Source organism: Phacochoerus africanus, chromosome 6, assembly GCF_016906955.1.
Source record: "Phacochoerus africanus isolate WHEZ1 chromosome 6, ROS_Pafr_v1, whole genome shotgun sequence".
NCBI lineage: Eukaryota > Metazoa > Chordata > Mammalia > Artiodactyla > Suidae > Phacochoerus > Phacochoerus africanus.
This window is the reverse complement of record NC_062549.1, coordinates 8550121-8574264: the sequence shown is the minus strand read 5'-3', so window position 1 is coordinate 8574264 and position 24144 is coordinate 8550121. Positions and strand designations below refer to the sequence as shown.

At 43.8% G+C, this 24144-nt stretch overlaps 1 protein-coding gene across 2 annotated transcripts in view; it reads right to left on the bottom strand.

Annotated features, from left to right (window-relative positions):
- DNAAF11 (dynein axonemal assembly factor 11) overlaps positions 1 to 24144 on the bottom strand; it is a 72980-nt gene that overhangs the window by 46427 nt on the left and 2409 nt on the right. Inside the window, exons 2-4 of one of the 2 annotated variants that reach the window (XM_047783227.1) lie at positions 13896 to 14063; positions 10518 to 10595; positions 698 to 870 (exon numbers count right to left, since the gene is read on the bottom strand). In XM_047783227.1, coding sequence (XP_047639183.1) covers positions 698 to 870; positions 10518 to 10595; positions 13896 to 14063 — 419 coding nt within the window. The remainder of the gene's footprint in view (positions 1 to 697; positions 871 to 10517; positions 10596 to 13895; positions 14064 to 24144) is intronic. The other variant, XM_047783228.1, reaches the window with a different exon arrangement.

Sequence of the window (24144 nt, the reverse complement as noted above, 5' to 3'; positions counted from 1 at the left end):
ATTCAGTGAATCAGAAACTCTCAGGGGAGTTCCCGTGGTGGCTCAGTGGTAACAAACCTGACGTGAGGACATGGGTTCGATCCCTGGCCTCACTCAGTGGGTTAAGGATCCAGCGTTGCCATGAGCTGTGGTGTAGGTCAAAGACGTGGCTTGGATTTGGTGTTGCTGTGGCCATGGTGTACGCCGGCAGCCACAGCTCCAATCCGACCCCTAGCCTGGGAGCTTCCATGTGCCTAGGAAAAAAAAAGCGAACCCCATCTAAGAACCCCAAAGCATACCAGAGTTTGAGAATCATTAATATAGCGAGTGAGCGCACAGAAAGTAATACAAAAAATTATTTTAAAAGCACAGTGGTTTCCGATGATGACAAACAAAGGTAACTAGCCAGAGCCCCCTCAAGACCCCTCAGCTTCTGGTAATAGTGAACACTCTTGCTAACAGTGACCTAAACTCATCAAGAAACAGTTCAATCAAGCTCTGTGTGTTCTGAATGAGAAAGGCGAAAAGAATGCAATTTATTTTTCAAGGCTTATTAAAACTATTAAAACAATTCTAAAGGTTGAGTAAGCTAAAGAATGTTTGGGATATTCTATTCTCTAAAACAACACGTTCTCTGAAGTGCTGCCCATCATCAGGAATTACTGTCGCTGCTTGGGTTCCTTTTTCCGAGAATTCTGTGCCACTGCAAAGAGTGTACCTTCAGTTGCTGAAGCGTGGCCACCACGAAGTCCCTGTAGCCGTCGAAGTCGGCACAGGGGTTTCCCATGAGGAAGAGCTCCTTCAGGTGGATGTTGTGTTGGAGGGTTTTCACGCTGCTCAGCTCGCCGATGAAATTGACCGTCAGGTCAAGCTTTGTCAGCCCTTCACATCCTGTTGAGAGCCATGAAAACGACGTCAGAAAAATCACACAGGGTGTCAAGTGCGTGTAACGGCACCTAATAGAAATAAGAGCCGCTGTACAGCCCAGGGCACTGGGTCTGATCTCTTGGGAGAGGGCATGATGATGGGCGAGGATATGAGAACAAGAATGTCTATGTATGCATGACGGAGCCACTTTGCCTACAGCAGATCCTGGCATGATACTGTCCATCTTTATTGTAAATATTGTAAATACTTTTATAAAAATTAAAAATAAAATGCCATAGAAATAGAAATAATAGTTCTAATATTTTAAGTCTGTTAAGTGCATTGCTTACCAAGAAGTGTTTTTTGGTTTGTTTTTTTTTTTCCAGAAATTTACAGAAGGCTTAGTCTTGACTCATTTTTCTATCTGGGTCTCCCGTTACTCGGAACCCCTTAGTCTCTCTGGCCAGAGAAAATTACTTTCCTGCCCACAGCCACAGGCTCTGGGCTGTCATTTGGCTTTGGTCATGATCTGGCATGAAGAAGGCCAGGTGTAAGCTGCTGTGGGGTGCTCTCTGTGGTAGAACAAGGCTCCCTCTAGAGAGCGCGCTGGCATGGGTTGTCCTGAGGATTGTACCAGGTACGGTAAATAGGACACATCTCACCGCAGAAGGGGATGGCGGGGAGGTTCCCCCAGAGGAAAGGCATTTCATAAAACAAGCACGTCCGAATTCACATTTGCACAGCAGCAACACGGATGCAGCCTGAGCCGATGACACCCTAAGAGAAGTAAGCCAGACAGAGAAAGACAAATACCACATGATGTCCCTGCCATGTAGAATCTAAAATATGGCACAAATGAACCTACCTACAGGTCAGAAACAGGCTCACGGATGTAGAGAAGATTCGTGGTTGCCAAGGGGAGGGAGAGAGAGGGGCAGGGACTGGGAGTTTGGGGTTAGTAGATGCAAACTATTACATCTAGACTGGATAAGCAATGAGGTCCTGCTGTACAGTGCAGGGAACTATACCCAACTCCTGGGATAGACCATGATGGGAAATAATATAAGAAAAAGAATGTGTGTGTGTGTGTGTGTGTGTGTGACAGTAGTTAGGACACATCTCACCTCAAAGGGGGATGGCAGGATGTACACATACACACACACACACACATATATATATACATGTGGCTATATATATACATATATAGCCACATATATATGGCTGAGTCACTTTATAGTCATATATATCGTCATATATATAATATATATATATTATATATATATATATATATATATATATATATATGGCTGAGTCACTTTCCTGTACAGCAGAAATTGGCACAACACTATAAATCAACTATACCTTAATAAAATTTTTAAAACAGATTTAATATTTTCAAAGTCACTCTAAAGAGACAGATGGCTCCAAGATGACCAAGAACGGAACTGAAGCTATCGACAAAGGTAAAGAATAAGAGTTTGGTCCTCAGAGGTTTGACAGGAAAAAGGAAGAGTCATTGGGCAGAGTTTGTAGTAAATGTGACCCATCCAACTTACAGAGATAGCCAGATGCTACAGAAATGTGAATGAAATTCAAATTGGAATTAATTCCCCTCACTTGCACTCCATGGGTACTTGGTAGTTAGGACAGACTTTAGAATTAGACCTGAGTCCTAGGTCTGTCACATCTTTGCTATGTGACCTTGGAGTTACAAGGTCTCTGTAGAATTATGACAGTATTGGTACCCGATTCAGAGGTAGCTGTAAAGACAATAAAAGATGACTCGTGGAAAGTACTTAGCACAAAGCCTGCCACTTGGGGAGCTTCAATAACCACCAGCTAGGATTAGAAATAGCCCAATGAACACCCTGCTGCTTGTCGTGTGGCTTCTTAGCAAATGTGTCTACAGGGAAAGAAGGACACGTACTATTCCATGAGCAGCACGTTTGCCCTTTCTTACTGTGAGCTAGGGAAGCCAGACCTGGTTCGTACAGGAGCCCTGTGGGACAGGTCCTCATAAGGCTGACTCCCCAGCCTTCTTATGAGGCTCGCACGTGCTGGATGAACACGGCAGACTGCGTGGGCTTCCATATCTAGAGGTCCGTCTCTAGCTGACAACCCAACTCCACCTTGTTCTGAGCTCATTTCTTCAAACTGCTACACACGCCACCCCTGCCACAGGCTTCCTGATTTTACCCTGCTTTTCTGTCACTGCTCTGTCGCCATGCAACTTAGGATACACCTTGGTTCCTGATGGCTTACATTAACTTTATCAATATGAACTTGATCCAGACTGGCTCATAGCTCCACAACGGTGTCGCTCACGGCATAAGTTTTCTCATTGCTGAAGGCTGTGCGACAGAACCAGCCTCACTGAATGCTGGTGTTCTCTTCTCCTTACTTGACTCCAGCGCCTGGCTTGTCATCTAAATGGCCTGTTTCCTCCCATCCAGTCACATCCAAAGCCAGTCTCTTCCAAAGTAGCTAGTTCTACCTTAGTGCTTCAAGATATGGGTTCCTACCCTATATCCATCCATCCATCCATCCATCCATCCATCCATCCATCTGGGAGGTACCTGCTGTGTACAAGTTACTGAGTCTGGTCTTCAGGATAAAGTGATTTTTAAAAACATCCGTGGTACTTCACCTCAAGCTATGTCTAATGTAGAGAAAGGAGAAAAAGATGGGAATTCCAGAAAAAGAAACTATACCATGCAAAGGCACCAAGAAGTGAATCCAGAGAAGGAGGCAGAACCCAGAAGCAGGCGATGCCCACAGAGACATCGTGAGCCACATTCACTGGTTCTTCTTCCCCAATCCTCATTCGCTCAACCCATCCTTCCTGGGTTCCATCCCCAACGTATTGCTATTCTCTAGAGTTGCTTCTATAAAGGTGAGCCAGGACCTTCCAGTTGACAAATTTAACAGATCCTCGTCAACCTTATGTCACTACAAGAGTCTGCTGCACATGGTGGGACCGACCGTGGACGTCTTAAATCTCTCAACGGTCTTGAAACAGCGAGGCCGCACTTTCCTTTTCCTCCTTCATCCTGTGGTCCACCCTCTGGATCTTCCGCAGACTTTTCCACTCCATCGATGGTGATGTAACCAACTTCCACCCTTGACCCGATATCCCCTCTCCCCATGGTCTGGATGACAACAGTCATGTTTACTGGTGTACCTAACCCCAGATTCCGGTGACTCCCAAACAACCACCCCACAGCTGACCATCCGCCTGAATATCATACACCTGTTTCTAAATACCTGCAAGACACATCACACTCAACATGTCCAGTGAATTCTCTCACTCTCCACTCCTCAAGACAGATTTTCTGCCTTCTTTACATCTAAACCCCATCAATGGCATCACCGTTTTGGTATCAGAAGTGAGTCAAGTTGGGGTTCCAAGAGTCAAGTCGGGGTTCACTAGGAAATTAACATCATCAGTCATCAAGGCCTGAAGATCTTAACCCCTAAATTCCTCTCACGAATGTCCAGTCCACTATAACCCTATTACCAACCTTCCAGTTCAGGTTCTTATCACCTTTTGTGTGCAATACAGCATATTTCCTAAACCATCTCCCTATTTTAAGAACATAGGAAAGAAGGAAGGACGGAAAGAAAGATGGACAGGAGTTCTCCTTGAGGCTCAGCAGGTTAAGAACCCAATACAGTGTCCATGAGGATACAGGTTCCATCCCTGGCCTTGTTCAGTAGGTTAACAGTACAAGCATGGGTCACAGATGTGGCTCGGATCCCATGTTGCTGTGGCTGTGGTGTAGGCCAGCAGCTGCAGCTCCGATTTGACCCCTAGCCCGGGAACTTCCATATGCCATGGGTGTGGCCCTAAAAAAAGAATGCATGTGAAACTAAACATGTAAATATAAATGAGTTTATATCTCTGTGCCTGTATGTTTGTTTTACATTGGCAAAAAAAAAAAAACTGTTAGATTTTATGAAATGTGAAAGGCATATGTGGGGTAGTCTGACTTAATAAGATACAGGTTCATGGGTATTAAGTTTACTTGGGACACTCTGAGGGATATTTTAATCATGTTTTTCTTCCATATAAGAAAAGACTGACATTTGAAAGGCTCCAACAAACTCAAAAATTCATACAATTTTTGGATTTTGCTGTAATTTTGTAGATGCAGGGCCCTCCAAATGTTCATTACAGTTTTCAAAGTGACAAATCTTAATTTTTCTTCTACCAGGCCTACATAAAAGAAATTAAACCACGTCTGCCACTCAAAAGAACAATTCTTACTGAACAAGCCAAGGTTGAGAAAGCCTCCTGTTGGGAGTCAGGGTACCCCATCCTCCACCCACTGCTCTGTGAAGATCCAGCTCAAGGGCCCATGAGGGTCTGAAGGTCACTGAAACAAACACATCGGTTCCCAAGGGGCAGAGTTTACACTCACAGTAACCCCATCCCTCCTTCCAGTGTAGGGTGGGAGAGGAGGGGAGATAGAAAAAAATAGGCACTTAATTTATTTATTCAGTCCTGGCGAATACACAGCAAGGAAAAAAAGAAGAAAGGATACAGGAGTTCCCGTTTTGGTTCAGTGGTTAAGGAATCTGACTTGGAACCATGAGGTTGCGGGTTCGATCCCTGCCCTTGCTCAGTGGGTTAACGATCCAGCGTTGCTGTGAGCTGTGGTGTAGGTCGCAGACGCAGCGCGGATCCCGCGTTGCTGTGGCTTTGGCACAGGCTGGGGTCTACAGCTCCGATTAGACCCCTAGCCTGGGAACCTCCATATGCTGTGGGAAGTGGCCCTAGAAAAGGAAAAGAAAAAAAAGAGAAAAAAAGACGAAAGGATACAGTTATGCTTTGCCATCCAGCAAAGCAAACAAACAAAAATCCAACTTACATTTAAAATTATACTGATATGCTATAGTATTTGTCTTTCTCTTTCTGACTTCATTCAGTATGAGAATTTCTAGTTGCATCCATGTTACTGCAAATGGCATTATTGTGTTCTTTTTTTAATATGAGAAAAAAAAATGTGTGTGTGTGTATGAATGACCGGGTCACCTTGCTGTATGGCAGAAATTGACAAAACATTGTATATCGAGTATTCTTTAATACATTTTTTTTAAAAATTTATACTACGATTCACTCAAGTGGATGAGCTGGGTATGGATGTCCAACTTCCTCTTCTCTACTGAAAACATTTAAAACTAAACAAAAAGTGCATGTTTGCTAAGAGATAAAACACCCATCCCTCCCTACTGCCCAAACACATCCTCAAACACCCCTGAGCCCAGCGCATCCAGGTTAGACCTGGACGGCAGAGCACCACAAGGAAGAAACGTTCAGGCAAAAGCTCTGGGGGGGACTGCCGACCAAGTTCCGAAACGTCCAAGACACAAGGGTGATGATGCTGCCCTCTAGTGGTCCATGGCCAACACACACACACACACACACACACACACACACACACACACACACACACACACACACACACACACACACACACACACACACACACACACACAAGGGTGATGATGCTGCCCTCTAGTGGTCCATGGCCAACACACACACACACACACACACACACACACACACACACACACACACACACACACACACACACTGCAAAAAACCCCAACACATCCTTTCAAATACTTTCTTTCTTTAAATAATTTTAAACAATCTATTATTTTTCATCATGGTCTATCCCAGGAGATTGGATCTACTTACCTGAGTTATACAGTAGGACCTCAGTGCCCATCCGTTCTAAATGTAATGGTTTGCATCTACTAACCCCAAACTCCTTGTCCATCCCACTCCCTCCTCCTCCCCCTTGGCAAGCACAAGTTTGTTCTCTGTGTTTGTGAGTCTGTTTCTGTTCTGTAGACAGGTTCATTTGTGCTATATTTTAGATTCCACATATAAGTGATATCATATGCTATTTCTCTTTCTCTTTCTCACTTAGTGCGATCATCTCCATTTGCATCCATGTTGCTGTAAATGGCATTATCTCATTCTTTTTCATGGCCGAGTAGTATTCCATTTTGTATACATACCACATCAGGTACCTTCTTAATGAAAATAACAAGCCCTGAACAAGATACCTGAGAGCAAGAGTTTCAGTTCTTTCTCTATTACAGATTGACATTTCACTACTATGAGACATAGATATAGAGAAACGTTTATTTCATTTGTTCACAAAAAAACACGGTAACTGAGCTGGAGAGTGGTAGCTGAGAGAGCATGAAGACTCCATTCCTGACGCAGAAAAATGTCAGTGCTGGAAAGAACCATCTCAACCCCAGATGATGGTGGTTTGGGGGCTTTTCCAGAGATGACATTTTAGGTTTTGAAGATGACCATTAAAAATGTATGATGAGTACTTATGTCTTTGTTGATATATAACCTTGATGGCCACTGAAATACCAATGTCTACACTCGGAGACAAATGGGCTAAAAGCCAACATAACCTAATAATGCCCTGCTAATTTTAGTTGTTGGCAGATGGAAGCGGTTTGTCTGGCTCTGCTCCACGCCTCTGCCCACTCGCACAGAGCCCACAGTGCCCCTGCCAGCCAGGCAGGAGGCCGGATGTGGAAACACAACATCACAACTGCAGGATAAGCCCACACAGCCACCTAATCAACCAAATTCTTTGTGGTTATGAACAGACACCAAGTGTTACTAGACATTTAGGAAAGAAAAACAACAACAACAACAAAAAAAAACAGCACAAACTAGAAGCCTGCGAAGTAAAACAGGGAACCTCCCAGAATGTAGAATAAGAAAAGAAGTTAAAGAAGGAACACAGGTCAGGAGACATGGACGGTTAATCCAGTATAAGCAGCGAAAAGAACTTTTAGGGGAGATCAGAGAAGACAAGTGATGGATATGCCTGTCACCTTGACGTGTGGCGATGGTTTCACGCATATGTGCGTGTGTCCAAACTCAACAAATTATATACATTAAATATGTGCAGGTTTCATATATCGACTACATCTCAATAAAGCGATTTAAGAAAAGTGAATGATTGTGCTGCAAAGGATATCAACAAGGAAGCTAAGAAAACCCACAAATGCAAGAATATATCTACAAATCATTTATCTGATCAGATTCTAGCATTAAGAATATAAAATTCAACAGTCAAATGATAACCTAATTAGAAAATGGGCAAAGATTTGGAATAAGGATGTCTCCAAAGAAGGTATACAAATGGCCTGCAAGGGCACACACACACACACACACAAATGCCCAAACTCATTGGCCATTAGATGGACGCAAATCAGAACCACCATGAGACACCACATGCATTAGGATGGCTACTATAAACACGAATAAATAAAAACAGAAAATAAGAAGTGCTGGTGAGGATGTGGAGAGACGGGAGCCCACACCCATTGTTCGTGGGGCTGTAAAATGGTGTCAGTGCTTTGGAGACAGTGTGGCCCTTCCTGAAAATGTTAAACAGAGACTTACCATCCGACCCAGCAATGCCGTTCCTAATGCTACTCAGTTAACAGAAAACATGCTTTTATAAAAACTTTGTGCACGCATGTTCATAGCACTTGGGTTCATAATAACCAAAAAGTGGAAACAACACAAATATCCAAGCCAATGAAAGGATGAACAAAATGAGGTGTACCCATACAATGGAATATTACTCAGCCCCCCAAAATGATTAAGTACTGATGCATCCTGCAACGTGGATGAACCCTGAAAACACAAGGCTAAGAAGTCAGACACAAAAGACCATGAATTGTTTGATCCCGCTTATGTTACATGTTCAGAAGGGGAAAATCTGGGTAGATTAGTGGTTGTTAGGGGCTTGGATAAGAGGTGAAAGGAGAGCGAATGCTATTGCATATGGGGCTTTCTTCTCGGGTGATGAAAATACCTGGACCTGGATAGTGAAGACGGATGCACAAGTTTGCAAATATACTAAAATGCATTGAATTGTGTGTTTTAAAATGGTCACTGTTATCCTATATAAATTATACCTCAATTTTTAAAATATTAAATGGTCCAAACATTCCAATTCAGAAATATTTACACGATCAATTTGAAGTCCATTAGACATATTAAATGTAAAAAACAAAACTATTCAAGTTAGAACCTATATGGATTATACTTGTATTCAGAAACCATAAAATATTAATAAAGATTGATTCATTGAGTATATTAATTTCAGAAATAAGACTTCTGCCTGATATCAGCTTCATGACTGAAACAAAAGTAGCAGACGCAAGAGAGAAATGTTTAAAACATATATAAATATATAAAGTGTCTGGAATGTATAAGAGCACATGAGGAAAAATCAGTAGAAAAATGGCCAAAAGATATGAAGTAGTAACTCACTAAGAAAAAATAATGGAATTCTTGTTTTGGCTCAACAGTTAATTACCCAATGTCTCTGTGAGGATGCAGGTTTGATCCCTGGCCTTGCTCAGTGGGTTAAGGCTCTGGCGTTGTTGCAAGCTGTGGCACAGGTCGCAGATGTGGCTCAGATCGTGTTGCCAGGACCGTAGCATAGGTGTCAATTGCAGCTCTGATTCGACCCCTAGCCTGGGAACTTCCATATGCCACAGGTGTGGCCATTTAAAAAAAAAAAAAAGAGGAAGAAGAAAGAAAAAATATAAACATGGAGTTCCCTGGTGGCCTAGTGGGTTAAGGAGCCAGCATTCCAGCACTGTCACTGCTATGGCTTCGGTCAATCCCTAGCCTGGGTACTTCTGCATGCTGCAAGCATGGATTAAAAAAAAAAAAATTACTAGAGAACAATGTTCTCCAAACTTTAAAAAAAGATTGCTTATAAAAAGCATTAGTGAAGTTGGAAGGAAAAATGGGTGCTCACGCTGACCATCAATACAAGCAGAAAGTGATACGACCCTTTGGAGAACAATTTGGCAATGTTTTCCAAAATATACATATTGAAACCCAGAAATTCCATTTCTTTTTTTGTTTTTGTTTTTGTTTTGCTTTTTAGGGCTGCATCCACGGCATATGGAAGTTCACAGGCTGGGGTCTAATCGGAGCTACAGCTGCCGACCTACACCACAGCCACAGCAACGCAGCATCTTTAACCCACTGAGCGAGGCCAGGGATAGGACCTGCAACCTCATGGTTGCTAGTCGAATTCGTTTCCACTGCACCACAACGGGACTCCAGATATTCCACTTCTAAGTACCTGTCCTAGAAGAATGTTCTCACACACACAGAATGAGATGTAGAAGGAGCCTCACTGCAGCCGTGCTTATTACAGCAAAATGCTGGAACCCCCCTGAATGTCCATCAGCAAAACGATGGTTGGAAAACACAGTCTACGGTCATTCCATTACACAGCCCTCCCCACCTTTCCCGGATCGCAGAAGGACAGGGTAACTTCATGGAAGAAATTCATTTGGAAAACAATATTCATAGTAAGATCCCATTGGTACAAAGCAAAATGTAACAAAACTACCTTCTACACACCGTAGCGTTAATACCAAGGCAGCTGGGTTAGGAAGCGGTGAAGCGGACTTCCATTGCTGAATTTATGTATCTTGCTATATGTGACTTTTTATAGCAAGACTTGACAAACCTAAGGCTTACGGAAAATGTTAACTTGAAAAGTCTAAATTATTGTTGAAGTAATACAGTTTAAGTCTAATTTCAAATCTCAATTTTAATTAATAGTAACTCATACGAAGAAAATTCTTACCTTCCAAATTTTCAATTTTTTCAATGTTGTTTAAGGCTAAATTCAAATATTCAAGTTTCTTGAGTTTGCTAACATTTTCTGAAATACACAAATAATGTAATCAACCTTCAAGATAAAAGACATTTCTATGTAATCTTATGAAAATGATAAAGAGAATCTAAGGACCATTATGGCTGTCAAAACAACGTGGCTTTTTCAAATCTGTCTCTGGCCATCAGACACTGCTGCTTGCCTGTGTAGCATCTGTTCCTCCCTCTATCTTCTGTAATGGAACCCAGTTCTGCTCATGCCTTGACCCGGCCCCAACTCCAGTGGGTGAAGCTTAGCCAAGCCAGTCCAGTGTGTGGCAACCCCATGTCCCTTGCTAGTGGCAGCTGGGATGCCCAGGCTTAAGTCGACCAGCCGGTGGCAGTGTCCTCACAACCGTACGATGCAGGAGGGCTCATGCACCCCGTTCACTCCCAGTCAGATGCGGAGGGAAGAGCTAGATTTCATGGCTGCGGATTTCCCTTCTCTTTTCCTTGCTGGATGTGAAACAGGTCCTCAGAGTCATCTTGCAACCATGAGGAACCAGCTGCAGGATGCAGCCCACTGCGTGCGACTGGTGGAGCAGAGAGAAGGAATTAGCCAGCCCCGGAGTCTGGCCTATCTCTAGACTCATAGTCGGGATAGATGTTAAATTTCCTCACTGCTAAGCCATCTTGAGTTGCGTTTTCCTTTCCTTGAAGCCAAAATTATCTTGATACAGAATGATAGTTTTTAATAAATATGAAAGCTTGCATAGGTAAAACAATAAGCATAAATAAGGCAAGAAATTGCCGTAGGGTGGGGCCTTTTAAGAACAGGTAATAATTCCATGGCTTACACTGCTGAATGCTTCCTACACACCAGGCAATTTCCTAAGCATTTTGCATGTTATCTCATTTAATCTTCATAACAACCCTATGAGGTAAAAGCTATCGCTCCCTTACAGCAACGAGAATTCCAAGAACTAATCCATTTGCTCAATATTGAATAGTAGAGCCAGGAAATGTGACCCTAGAGCTTGGTACTAACTCTGTACACGACACTTTAACAGAAGTCCTTCTTAGGATGACATCACTATAGAAAACCCTGCTAAGAAATGTGCATTTGGGGCAGACTCAATTAAATAATGCTTCCTCTGCACCATTTTTTTTCAGGGATATTGTAAAGGTCAAATATGATGATTTATAACCATCACCTTTATCATCATTAAGGTTTCATCTAAATTTACAAAATATCTTATATTTATTTCCACTCAAATCCTGAAAATAACAGTTTGCCTCTCTGGGCCTCAGTCTGCTCATTTTTTTTTTTTTTTTTTAATGAGGATTTTGGAATAAATTACTAATGTTTCTCTCAGCAATTATTCTAAGTAAAACAGATGTCTACAGAAGTTTCTCTAGGCAATATCTGAACATTTAATAGCCACTGATTGGGAGAGCTCTATGTGCCAAGGATTATAACAGAATATCAAAAATACACAAAGTTATCATTGTTAAAACTGCCATCTCACAATAAAATACCTTTCCTTCTCCACTTGTTACTTGAATAACCCTCTAAATGCTAAAAGAGTCACCTGTAGGGAAAAAAAAGTTAAGATTTGTTTTGTCAGGATTACCTAAAGTAAACTCCTCAGGAACAATGGGCCAGATGGGTCAGGAAAAACCAGAACTCCAAAAGTAAGAATATAGAGAGATTCTTGGGCAGCAGGAGAGGAGGCAGCTTCTAGGCCAAACCATCCTGGAAGCAGTTCTCACCAGCTGCTGTTACCAGACCTACAAACCCATAGTGGACCAAATCCATCCCCCGATTCAAGCAGCTCTGAGGCTTTCAACCTCATCCAGGCCTGGGGCTCACTGGGAAGCTGTTACAAATCACTCTAAACCAACTATAATGGAAAAAATAAAAACCATTAAAAAAAAAAAAAAAGCAGATTCTGGAAGTTCCCGTTGTGGCTCAGTGGTTAACGAATCCAACTGGGAACCATGAGGTTGCGGGTTTGATCCCTGCCCTCGCTCAGTGGGTTTAGGACCCGGTGTTGCTGTGAGCTGTGGTGTAGGTCCCAGATGCGGTTCGGATCTGGCATGGCTGTGGCTGTGGTGTAGGCTGGTGGCTACAGCTCTGATTAGACCCCTAGCCTGGGAACCTCCAAATGCCATGGGTGTGGTCCTAAAAAGACGAAAAGAAAAAAAAAAAACGCAGATTCTGGGAGCACACCCTACAGGCTCTGAATCAGGACATCTGGGGTGAGGCCTGAGCCCTGTCTTAACAGACTGCAGACAGACCCCTGCTCACAGCTGGATCTGTACTAGGCAGAGCCTTCCCCACAGCCCCTCCGGAACTGCCAGTGAGGAGTAGTGCTGTGGGAAAGGCCATTGTTTTGCAAACTTCTGCCTCCAGGGCCCAAGGGCAAGTCTGAATCCTAAGAAACAGTTTACTTGCTAAATAAGTGCCTAAACGCCTATGGCTGGAGAAGCGCAGAAAAATCCCATTATTAGGATTTAAAAGCGTATTTAATTTAAGAATACTTTGGAAGCAAAAATTTAAGCCTTCTCACAGCTCTGAAAAGGACTGAAATACTATGCTACTAATTAGGAATTGTGATGGACCCAGCTGTGGAGACGAAGATTTCGGGAACTCTCCACGCTGCGCAATTAGGACAGCTCGCTGATGCCCTCGTGCACAATAGCTGGTGGTTTGCTATGACAGCCTTTTTAATTGAACAATGTGCCAGAGTTTCTAATTTCTGGTAGAGCAGGAGATGCCAAAAATAATTATCTGAAGGAATAGAAAGAATGTTAATAAACCCAAAACGGATGCAAATTCTAGACTTTTTGTATCCCTAGAGCCACTTTTCAATTATCTGCTAAGCTGGAGGCAACTGTATCACCAGAGTTTCTCAGCCTCAGCAGTACTACCATCTGGGGCTGGGTAATTCTTTCTCGGGGGAGCGGGAGTGGGTTCCTGTGCATTATGGGATGGTTAGCATGTCCTTGGCCTCTGTACCTAATTGCCAGTAAGTTCACACACACACACACACACACACACCACACACACACACACCCAAATACATCTCCAGACATTGCCAAGTACCCTGCTGAGAACTCTCACGTGTGACCTTGGAAAGTTAAAATGTAACCTCAAGCAGACCTCTGGCTCCAGGACCAGAACCCCCCCGGGGTGGTGGACACCTGCTCTGCTCTGCTCCTTGACCCTGACTCTACCCCTTTTCCTCCAGCTCTGGGTGGTCCCCCCACTTTGCTCCTCCCTCCGTGGCGTCCCCCTGGCCAAGAGACAACACTCTCCCATCCAGAACCTTAAAGAAATCATGAGAGCCAGGTCCTCGAGACTCACCAATTTTTCCAATGAAGTTATTCTGAAGATAGAGAATTTTTAAATCCCGGCACCATTTGTCAATATGCTCTAGTCTTTCTATTTCTTGCTGATGCAAAGAGAGTTCCTCCAGGGAAAAAATGATACAGTCATTGTGCTCGGCGTTCCGTCTAATAAGATCTTCCGTGACTGAAAGAAAATGTGTCGCATATTATAATATTACATTTGTAACACCTTGGTTTTTCCTTGCAGTTACGTGTGAATGCTCCAGGCTCAAGTCATCTTCTAGAGGGAAGGGGTCAGAGAGGTCAGCTGCTTCCTGCAGGGTTTTTGTGACTTTGGGGTGACTCAGGAGAAAGACGTGATGATAGGTCTTGTCTTTCTTACCTGGGGTCTACATACAGTTGGCTGTATGGATGGAGACCAAGTGGATGGATAATGACCCTGAGAATGCTGACACGGAATCTTGAGGCGGTGTCACATTGAACTGGGTGAGACCCACTAAGCAATCAAAGACAGAGCACCAGCCACAGAGAGGTGGGGTCAGGCTGACAGAGGGCAGAAATATGAAAGCCTCTCCCCTCAATAGCCACAACCATTCGATAAGGAAAGGTTCGCCCATTCACTCGTTCATTCAACAGGTAGCTATTGAACTAGGGTGGAAGAGACAGATGGACAACCCAGAGTTTGCATTGCAAACTTATAGAGCAGCCACCCCTTGGTCCGTTTCCAGAAAGAATGAAAGAAGCTGCTGGCAGGAGGGGCAGTGAAAGTCCCCACCCCCACCCTCCCTTGGACAAGAGTGCTGTGTGGTCCTGGGCTGGCCTGATGCCGCAGGTCTGGACCACATGTTGACGGCGGCACCCAGGGACTGGAGACAATGCCCTGGCCCACGGCTGGAGCCAAGACCAGGACATGAACCCTCTTTACAATAGCGACTAAAATCACAGGGGGTGATGATAAGGGAGAAAACGTGCATTTTCCGGCACTATTAAAAAATTACTGGAGTTCCCTGGTGACTCAGCAGGTTAAGGATCAGGTTATTGTCACTGCCATGGTGCAGGTTCCATCCCTGGTCTGGGAACTTCCATGGGCCATGGACACGGCCAAAAAAATTATGAATCCATTTGAACCCTCCCATTTTAGGTGGAACGTGGAATGCCCATCCTACAAGACAATAAAGTCTCGTTTATTGCCCTTTTCGAGGTGCCAAACCCTGTCCTAAATGCTTTGTGTGTAGTTCCATGTGAGTAGTGACAATAATTATTTTGCCAGATGAGGAACTGAGGCACAGAGAGTTTAAATAACTTGTCCAAAGTCTTGGCAGTAAATACAAGAGCAAGGTTTTAAGGGTAGGGATTTGACGCCTGACCACATGCTCTGAACCATAGGCTACACTGCACTGAACATGAACAAATAGGTGCTTCTGGTGATTTCCTAAGCTTCCTATATTTAGCACAAGTTCCTCTAGCTGAGACCAAGCTTCACAGCACCTTCAGCTGCCCCACTTCTGTGCCACATCCTTCAAAGTCAAGTCTCCCTTTTTGAAACAATGTGAAAACAGGTATGAACCTCCATCCTCTGTGCACAGTGAGCCGAACCCTCTGCTGCTTCTGGAGGTAGGAGATGGGGTTGCTTTTGCAATGATGGTCCTTTGGAAGAAAGGCAAGGGAAATACAGAGGCGGAAAGATTAAAATACCGCGCCAGGGAGGTGTTCCTGCTGCTCTAAGCTTTTTGGCTCAACTGAGAGCGGAGACGGCTGCAGACTAGGACCTGGGGACGGACGGGGCAGGCCAAAGAGCTGGTTCCGAGGCTAACCAGCCCCACCAGCCTGGCTCTCTGGGCTCCTACTGCCTACTGCACTCTGCTGTCTTGGGAGGCCACCGCTCTTAGGCAAACTGGCTTGAACAGACTGACTGCTCCACTCAAGGAAAAGCATCACAATAAATGTTCTGAAAACCAAATTTGTAAGAGAAGGGAATTAAAACTACTCCCCACACCTTCCGCCACCAAAGTTGGTTCTTACAGCTTTAAGCTCCTCCCCTGGTGCTAAACCTCCTCCCTTTGTCCTCTGTTACACCTTTCTTAACGTTTAAGAAAGTCTTTTCAATGTGCTATTATGCGCGTGAATGGGATGGGGTGTGTGTGTGTGTGTGTGTGCAGTTATCAAGTCCTCCCTTTCAGAGGCATGTGGATATCAGGACAGAATTATGTCGCCCTGTGTTTCCTCGTCATGATGATTAAGATGATACGGATCACCATTAGTGGAAAAGGGGGGAGGGCCCCCCCTTAGCATAAATCATTTACACACACACACGCATGCATATACATGGGAGAGGAAGGGCTAAGATGCATGTAGCACAATGGGGGAGTCTGTCCAGCAGCAACAATTACACACTCAGGACAGATAAAAAGGAAGGGGAGGATCACAGGGGGGCAAGTAGAATCGAGAAGGTCTGGGATCTCCCGGGGACCCTCTTCTGAACTCTTCCGTGTTAAGCACACTGCTGTGTGGCACACCGTTTTCAAAGCACTCGGGAAACGGTCATTATACAACACAAAACATCACTGCAAAACCCAGGGTCCCCCGGGAGAAATGTGTCAGAATATCCACATGGTGTAGAGATGACGGTGTTTCAGACTTTCCAGGGGGAAGGCCTTTGGCGGTTTTACGTATGATACAATTTAGACCAGACACTCTTTAACTCCGAGGAGCACAGTCCACCTTTAGAAAGTCCTACTCCAAAGAATACAGCACTGCATTTACAAGAAATCTCTCCAGGGATTTCAAAATGCCTTAATAGGTCCTCATAAGACTATTTCAAGACAGATGGTGTTACCATGCCTGTCACGCGGGATAGAAGACCACGCCGAGGGACCCACTATATGAAACATACTGCCTCCCCTTCCTTATTTTGGAAAAATTCCAATAGCAAAATACAGGGCTCAGATGGACTTGAGAAGTGTCTGCCTATAGAAGGTCGTGCCCAGTAGCTGAATGAGTGGTTGATAGAGGAGAGTTTTAACCACAGATTCATACTTATCATCCTAAAAGAATTCTGCTATGGAAACCAAAGCTGTCACCCAAACTGACCAGCTAGCCCAGGCTTCCTTTCAATTCCCTAAGATGAGTTCTGGATAACTTGAAAGGGTGTCAATAAAGTGACTTTGCAGGGTGGAGGGGTCAAAGGGCAGCAGGATAAATTTTCTGGGATATTAGAGGTTGTCATGAGGTGTTTGCTGTGACAGAGCTTTCCAGAGCATTGAACAAAGGTCTAGCATATCCCAAAGCCATCAGTGGCATGTTCATCCTTTAGGCTTTCTACCGTGTTTCGTAAACAATGCTCTCTTTTTTGCTGGATTAGAGCAAAACTAGGAATACGTGTTTAAGGCAGATTCTACAGAACTTTCGAACATCTCAAAAGACCAAGCAGACACGGACATGAAACAGAGATGTAACATAAATGAAGGGGTTACAAATAGGTGAGAGTTCATCCTGTAGCATCACATTTTTTTTTCTTCTATTGTTTTCCATGGAAATTTTTAGGAAGTGGGATTGCTCATTCGCCCTGCCTTCTCCTCCTGACTCGGGTCATCGTGAGCATCGATGGCCCCACTGTCCACCCTGACATGTCTCCACCATGACATTGCTGGAGGCGCTCGTGCAGAGCGTGTGGGGCAACGACAGAAGGAGAGAGGACCAACAACGCGGACCAAGGAGGGAGTGACCAGCGCTCCTGAGCGACAAGAAGGAGGTCAAATGAGGCATCACGGAGAACACGTCTGAGCTGAATTTTGAAACAGGAGTAGATATTTGCCAGATAAACAAATGAGGAAAGGGCACCGCCCGTGTTTGCTAGATGCTTTGATGTGCTGCCTGGGTTCCCCCTTCAAGCCGGAAGATTACTTCCTGCTGCTGGGAATTCTGCCGGAAGACAGCCCCCTGCTGCCCACCTTCTCTGAAGTCACTTCAGCGCCTCTGAAGCCCATATCCAATGACTGGTGGATGTGGGGCTAAAGAGGCCCAGCGCTCTCACCCCACCTTGGGAGAACCGGAGGTCCGTTCCAAGCTTAGAGCTCCTTCCAGCTTGCAGGTTGGTGAGCTAAGGCCTTTGTTAAGAAGCATCCCAGGTCTATTCCCTTCTCTGCCTGATCTTGCTTTCTTCCCTGCCCACTCCAGCCACACTCCCTAACAAACCTCCCGCATGCACACGGACCTCCATCTACAAGTCTGCCCCTGGGGAACCCAACCTGCCAGAAAGTGGTACCCCAGAGCAGATGCCGGCTAATACAGAGCCCTGAATATCTGTTCACCATTGAGAGTAACCTCACACATGGGAGGGCTGAGCTAGGTCTCCAGGGCTTCTTTTGCAAGGGCAAAAATCCCTATCAGGAGGGGTCTGTCCTCAGGACCTCATCATCTCCCCAGAGCCTCTCCACCTGACACCATCACCTTGGGCGCTAAGGTCTCAACATATGAATTTTGGTGGGACGGAAACATTCAGCCCATGGGCTACCAATGGAAGGGCAGGTACTAGTAAGTGCGACACATCAGGAGCAAAGGAAATTCGGAGAAACTGTAACTTAAAGGACAGTTGTATTGGGTGGCTGCCGCCAAACACAACTGACAAGGTAAGAGGGACAACCGAACATTAAAAGCTAAGTGTGAAAACCAGAGTTCTACATCGGCAGTGTATAAAGACGTTTTCTCCCTGAAAACAGAGGGAAGAGAGGGCCGAGAACCAGGACAAAGGCTGAATCATTAGAGTAGCAGAGACTTTAGATTCCAGACACCATAGAGTCACAGGCACAGAATTTACTCTCTAGCCTAAGATGTCTAAAAATCGAGACAAAATATAAGAAAATATGGGGTTTTTAAAAAAATATCATTGGGAAGTCAAAAGGGAGATTAGAAAGCATTGTGAACAAAATATAACATGTAAAAACAGTATATCAAAATCCGTGGGAAGAAATTTATAGCACTAAATGCCTATAGCACGAAAGAAAAAATGCCCCAAGATCAGCTTCCTCTTTGAGAAACTAAAAAAATAGCAAATGAAACCCAAAGTAAGCAGAAGAAACAATAAAGGTTATAGGATAAATCATTGAAATAGAAAACAGAAAAACAACAGAGAAAATTCAATAAAAGGTCTTTAAGAAAATAAAATGGGTCAATTTTTTTGCCATGCTGATCAGTTAAAAGAGAGAGAAGCAAATACCTGATTAAGCACACACACACACACACACCAAGCTAGGAATAGAAGGCAACTGACCCAATTTGATAAAGGGCATCTACAAAAGACCTCCGACTGTAACACCCTACTTGATGGCAAAGACTGAATGCTTTCCCCCTAAGATCAGGGAAAAGGCAAGGATAGTTCTCCCCATTTCAACATTGTGTAAATGTTCCAGCCAGGTTTCAGCAATAAGGCAAGAAAAATAAATAAAAGGCATCCAGGTAGTAAAGAAAGAAGTAGAATGATCTCTCTTTGTAGATGGTATGACTGCCTATGAAAAACATCCAAGAAAATCTACATCAGAAGCTGCGAGTAGGAACAGCACAGTTTAGCCAGTTTGCAGTATACGAGTCTATAATGGAAAAGTCAGTACATTCGTGCATACCACTGGCATTACAATGGCATCACATTAAAATAAACTGAGTTAAATGGATGACAGAATAATGCAAAACTTAAAATTAGGGAAACGAAAACATAAGAGAAAAATCTATGTGAGCTTGAGTTAGGCAAAGATTTCTTAGATGACACAAAAAACCAAAATCTATAAAAGAACTAATTGATAAGTTGGACTTCAAAATTTTAAACTTCTGCTCTTTGAAAAACTGTTAAGAGAATGAAAATACAAGCCACAGATGGAGAGAAAATAGCTGCAAATCATCTATTCTAATAAAGGACTTATGCTCAGAATACGTAAAGAATTCCGAGAACAAATCATAAGTTTGAGTGGCCAAAGTTTTCACTTTTTCTTTTTTTGGTAATATCCGGGATTAAAACAGTTGGGTCAGAGGATAAGAATACATTTTTCAATTAACTTTTTTTTTCTACTGTTGGTCTATTCTTTTTTTTTTCCTAGTGTCTTACCTTATGCTTTCTATTACTTTGAGTTTGGCTCTTGTATTATTCCAGGTTTCTTTCTATTTGGGGCTTAATTTGTAATCTTTTTCTAGTATCTTAAGGTAGAACCTTAGCTCGTTTTATGGCTATGCCCTAATTTATAGAACCTGGGAATATGTCACTTTGCATGACAAAAGAGCAAAGGGACTTTGCAAATGTGATTAAGGGTAGGGACCCCAGGTGGGGAGAGTAGCCTAGAGATCCAGGTAGACCCAATCTAATCAAACGCATCCTTGAAATCAGAGAGCCTTTCCTGGCTGGGCCAGAGATTGGGATGGAAGAAGAAAAGGAGATGCATGCAATGAGAAGGATTCAACCCACTATCGCTGGTTCTAAAGATGAAGAAAGGGAGCCACAGCCAAGGAATATGCTTGGCCTCTAGAAGCTAGAAATGGCCTTCAGCTGAGAGCCAGCAATGACCTGAGGCTCTCAGTCCTATTACTGTAAAGAACTGGCCTCTGCCAACTCAAATGAGCAAGAAAATGGATCCTCCCCGAGGGCCTCCAGAAGAGACCAGAGTCTCGCTGATGCTGATTTTAGGTAGGTGAGACCCATACAGGACTTTTGACTCGCACACCTCAGTGTGTAGTCATTTGTTATGGCAGCTGTAAGAAACTCACACACTGCTTTAAAGTTCTTGTGTGCTAATTCCAGCCTCTCTATCACCTAGTGTTGGGTTTGTTGTTGTTTGGCTGCGCCCATGACGTACAGAAGTTCCCAGGACAGGGACTGGACTCAAGCCAGAGCAGTGACAACTTGAGACCTTGACCTACTCAGCCACCAAGGAACTCCACCTTGGGATCTGTCTTTATTATTTTTTTTTATATTTTTGTTTGTTTGTTTACGGCTGCCCTTGCAGCATCTGGAAGTTCCCAGACTAGGGGTCAAATCGGAGATGCAGCTGCCAGCCTATGTCACAGCCACAGCAATGTCAGATCCCAGCCTCATCTACAATCTACACTGCAGCTCATGGCAACACCAGATCCTTAACCCACTGAGCAGAGGCAGGAATTGAACCGGCAACCTCATGGTTCCTAGTCGGATTCGTTAACCACTGAGCCATGACGGAAACTCCACATCTAGTAATTCTTAATTATAGGATGGTCATTGTCTTGTTCCATTGAAGCACTGGAGAAAGCCTAGATTTCTTTTTCTTTTCTTTTCTTTTTTTTTTTTTTGCCATTTCTTGGGCCGCTGCCACGGCATATGGAGGTTCCCAGGCTAGGGGTCGAATTGGAGCTGTAGCTGCCGGCCTACACCAGAGCCACAGCAACGCGGGATCTGAGGCGCATCTGCGACCTACACCACAGCTCATGGCAACGCCGGATCCTTAACCCACTGAGCAAGGCCAGGGATCGAACCCGAAACCTCATGGTCTTAGTCGGATTCATTAACCACCGAGCCACAACGGGAACTCCCAGATAGCCTAGATTTCTGCCTATCTATCACTGTCCTTTAAAGAGAGTTCGTGTTTTACTCTGGCAGTTGAAGTACTGGCAGAACCTTTTTTCCCTGTTAGGTCTGACTGTATTTTTTTTTGTCAGAGTTTTGAACTTAGCCCTACAGCATGGCCGTGACTCCAGGGCCCAGTATTTACTGCTAAGGAAGGGTTTTCCTGGGCGCTCAGCAAGGTCTTTGAATTCAGATGAGCCAGGACTCCGATGACCTGCGGGCCTGAGTGACCTCTGGCGTCTCCAGCCGACTCTCTGCCCCACGGCGGGTGATCTCTGTCCGGTCTCTGCAAGTCTGCGCTCCACATGCGCGGCCAGGCCTTGCCTACATCCCCACTCCACACTGTACCTCCTTCTCTGTATCCTGCCCCACAGACTCCAGCAACTTCACCAGCTCAGAACGCCAACTTCTGCCTCTCTAGCTCGGAGAGACCAGCACAGAAAGCTAGTGTGGCAGTGGGGTGTGACTTTTGCATTTCCCTTCTCTCGAGGAGCACAGTCAGGTCCCACTTGTCCTTCCTGAAAACAGCTGCCTTATATATTTGCTCGGTTGTGGGTGTTTATACAGTGGAAGGTTCAGTTCAATACCAGTTACTCTTGTATAGCTGCAGAAAGAAGCCTGAAAAGGTATCGTTATGACTTAGCACTTTCACCAAGTTGTTCTAATAACCTGTCTCAAGAGAGTGTCTCTGGCCCTTATTTCAGAGAGTTAAAGGGAAGATTAAGTGCCCTATGCATGTAAAGCCTTCGGCAGGGTCGTGACGTGCTCTCGAACAAGGACTGGATAAAGAAGAATTATGCCTATGTTTTAACGGTTTAATTTTCAAGGGCACTGTCTGAAGGATCTCCCTTGGACCATTCATAGAAGCTTAAACGAATATAACTAATAGTCAAAGTATTTTAATTTGCTTAAGGCCACAGGATATTTGCCTCATCATCACTGTAATTCAGTTACATCAATGACTAATTACAGAAAGGAAAAAGCTGTTCCAGGATTGAAGCTATTGTCAAATAAAGCCATTATGATAACAACAAAGTTAAACACATTAGGACAGTCTTTAGCAACCAGTTCGGTTGGAGAACTAAATTAGGTCTTCCATTTAAAAATAAAGCAAACTAAAAACTGCTATTTATCCGTAATTCAGTGTTCTACTTATTTCTTAAACTTTGTCTATGTGCTTGGTATATAAATGTATGCAATTTCTTTAAAGGCTGATGCTTTTCTTGGAAGTCCATTTTTCATCAATAAAGCTTTTCTGTATAAAGCTAAAATGTCTATAAAAAGCATTTAGCAACTGTTCATAGGTGTGAGATGAACAATCCACGTGACATCTCAATTGAATGTTTCTCATCTCAATTCTGAAGAGCTTCAAATCAAAGGTGAACAACGCTGTCCGCCAACTGAATCAAGACTTAAAAGTAGGAAACAAAAGATTTAAAGCACGTGTGGTAAGCAGTTGATGAAGTCTACAGTGTGACAGCCAATGAATGAAGGAGATGACACTAATGGGAGTTTCCTATTCAAGGTGAACTGAAAGGAATTAATATCAGACTTTTTTTTTTTTCCTTTATGTGCCTTTAAGAAAATGAAGACATTATGAAAGGCCACTGGGCTGGAGTCTCAAATTTAATTCTAATCTATCACATAAAGAGTGCAAGCTTTGGGACCAGATGCTTAAACTTTCTGTGTAACAGATTCCATCTGTACGATTTTATAGATGGCATGGATTAGAGACCATTGAGCATCCTTCCAGCAATAGCATCCTAGGGCTCTGTGGGAACTTACAAATGCATTTGTGTACTGGCAAATGCATACACAGATCCCATCCCCATGAGACAAATCATCCTCATTTGATAGTCATAGTCATACGAAATGAATTCAACACTAAAATTTCTTTTTGAAAAAAGAAGCTTGTCCTTATCATAATCTATAGCAGATCAAATTTGCAGAGAAGAACTAATTCTTTCATTTTTCCCTTAGCAACTACCCCTGGGTTTGACACTGCTCTTCCTGGGCAGACATTAACACTGAAAGTAGTCGCCTTGAATTTAAATACAAAAACTTACACATAACCTCTCTTTCCGTCCCCACATTTTTCCTTAGTCTCAAGAGACAGTGTAGCAACATGTACAAAATGCCAGCTCTGGAATTCCCGCTGTGGTGCAGTGGGTTAAGGATCCTGGGTTGTCACAGCTGTGGCACAGACTGCAGCTTCAGCTCAGGCTCTGATTTGATCCCTGACTGGGGAACTTCCATATGCCGCTAGGGTGGCCAGAAAAAAATTATTTTTTCATGTGCATGTAGGCCATCCATACATCTTCCAAAGAAGTAGGCATTTCTCCAAAGAAGACATCTGGGTGGCCAATAGGCACATGAAAAAATGTTCAACATCACCAACTATCAGAGAAATGCGAATCAAAACTACAATGAGGTATCAGCTCACACGGGTCAGAATGGCCATCATAAACAAGTCAACAAACAACAAATGCTGGAAAGGGTGTGGAGAAAAGGGAACCCTCCTTCACTGTTGGTGGGAAGGTAAACTGGTACAACCACTATGGAAAACATTATGGAGGTACCTCCAAAAACTAAATATAGAACTATCATATGATCCAGCAGTCCCACTCCTGGGCATATATCCAGACAAAACAACCCTAACCCTAACCCTAACCCTAAAAAGATACAC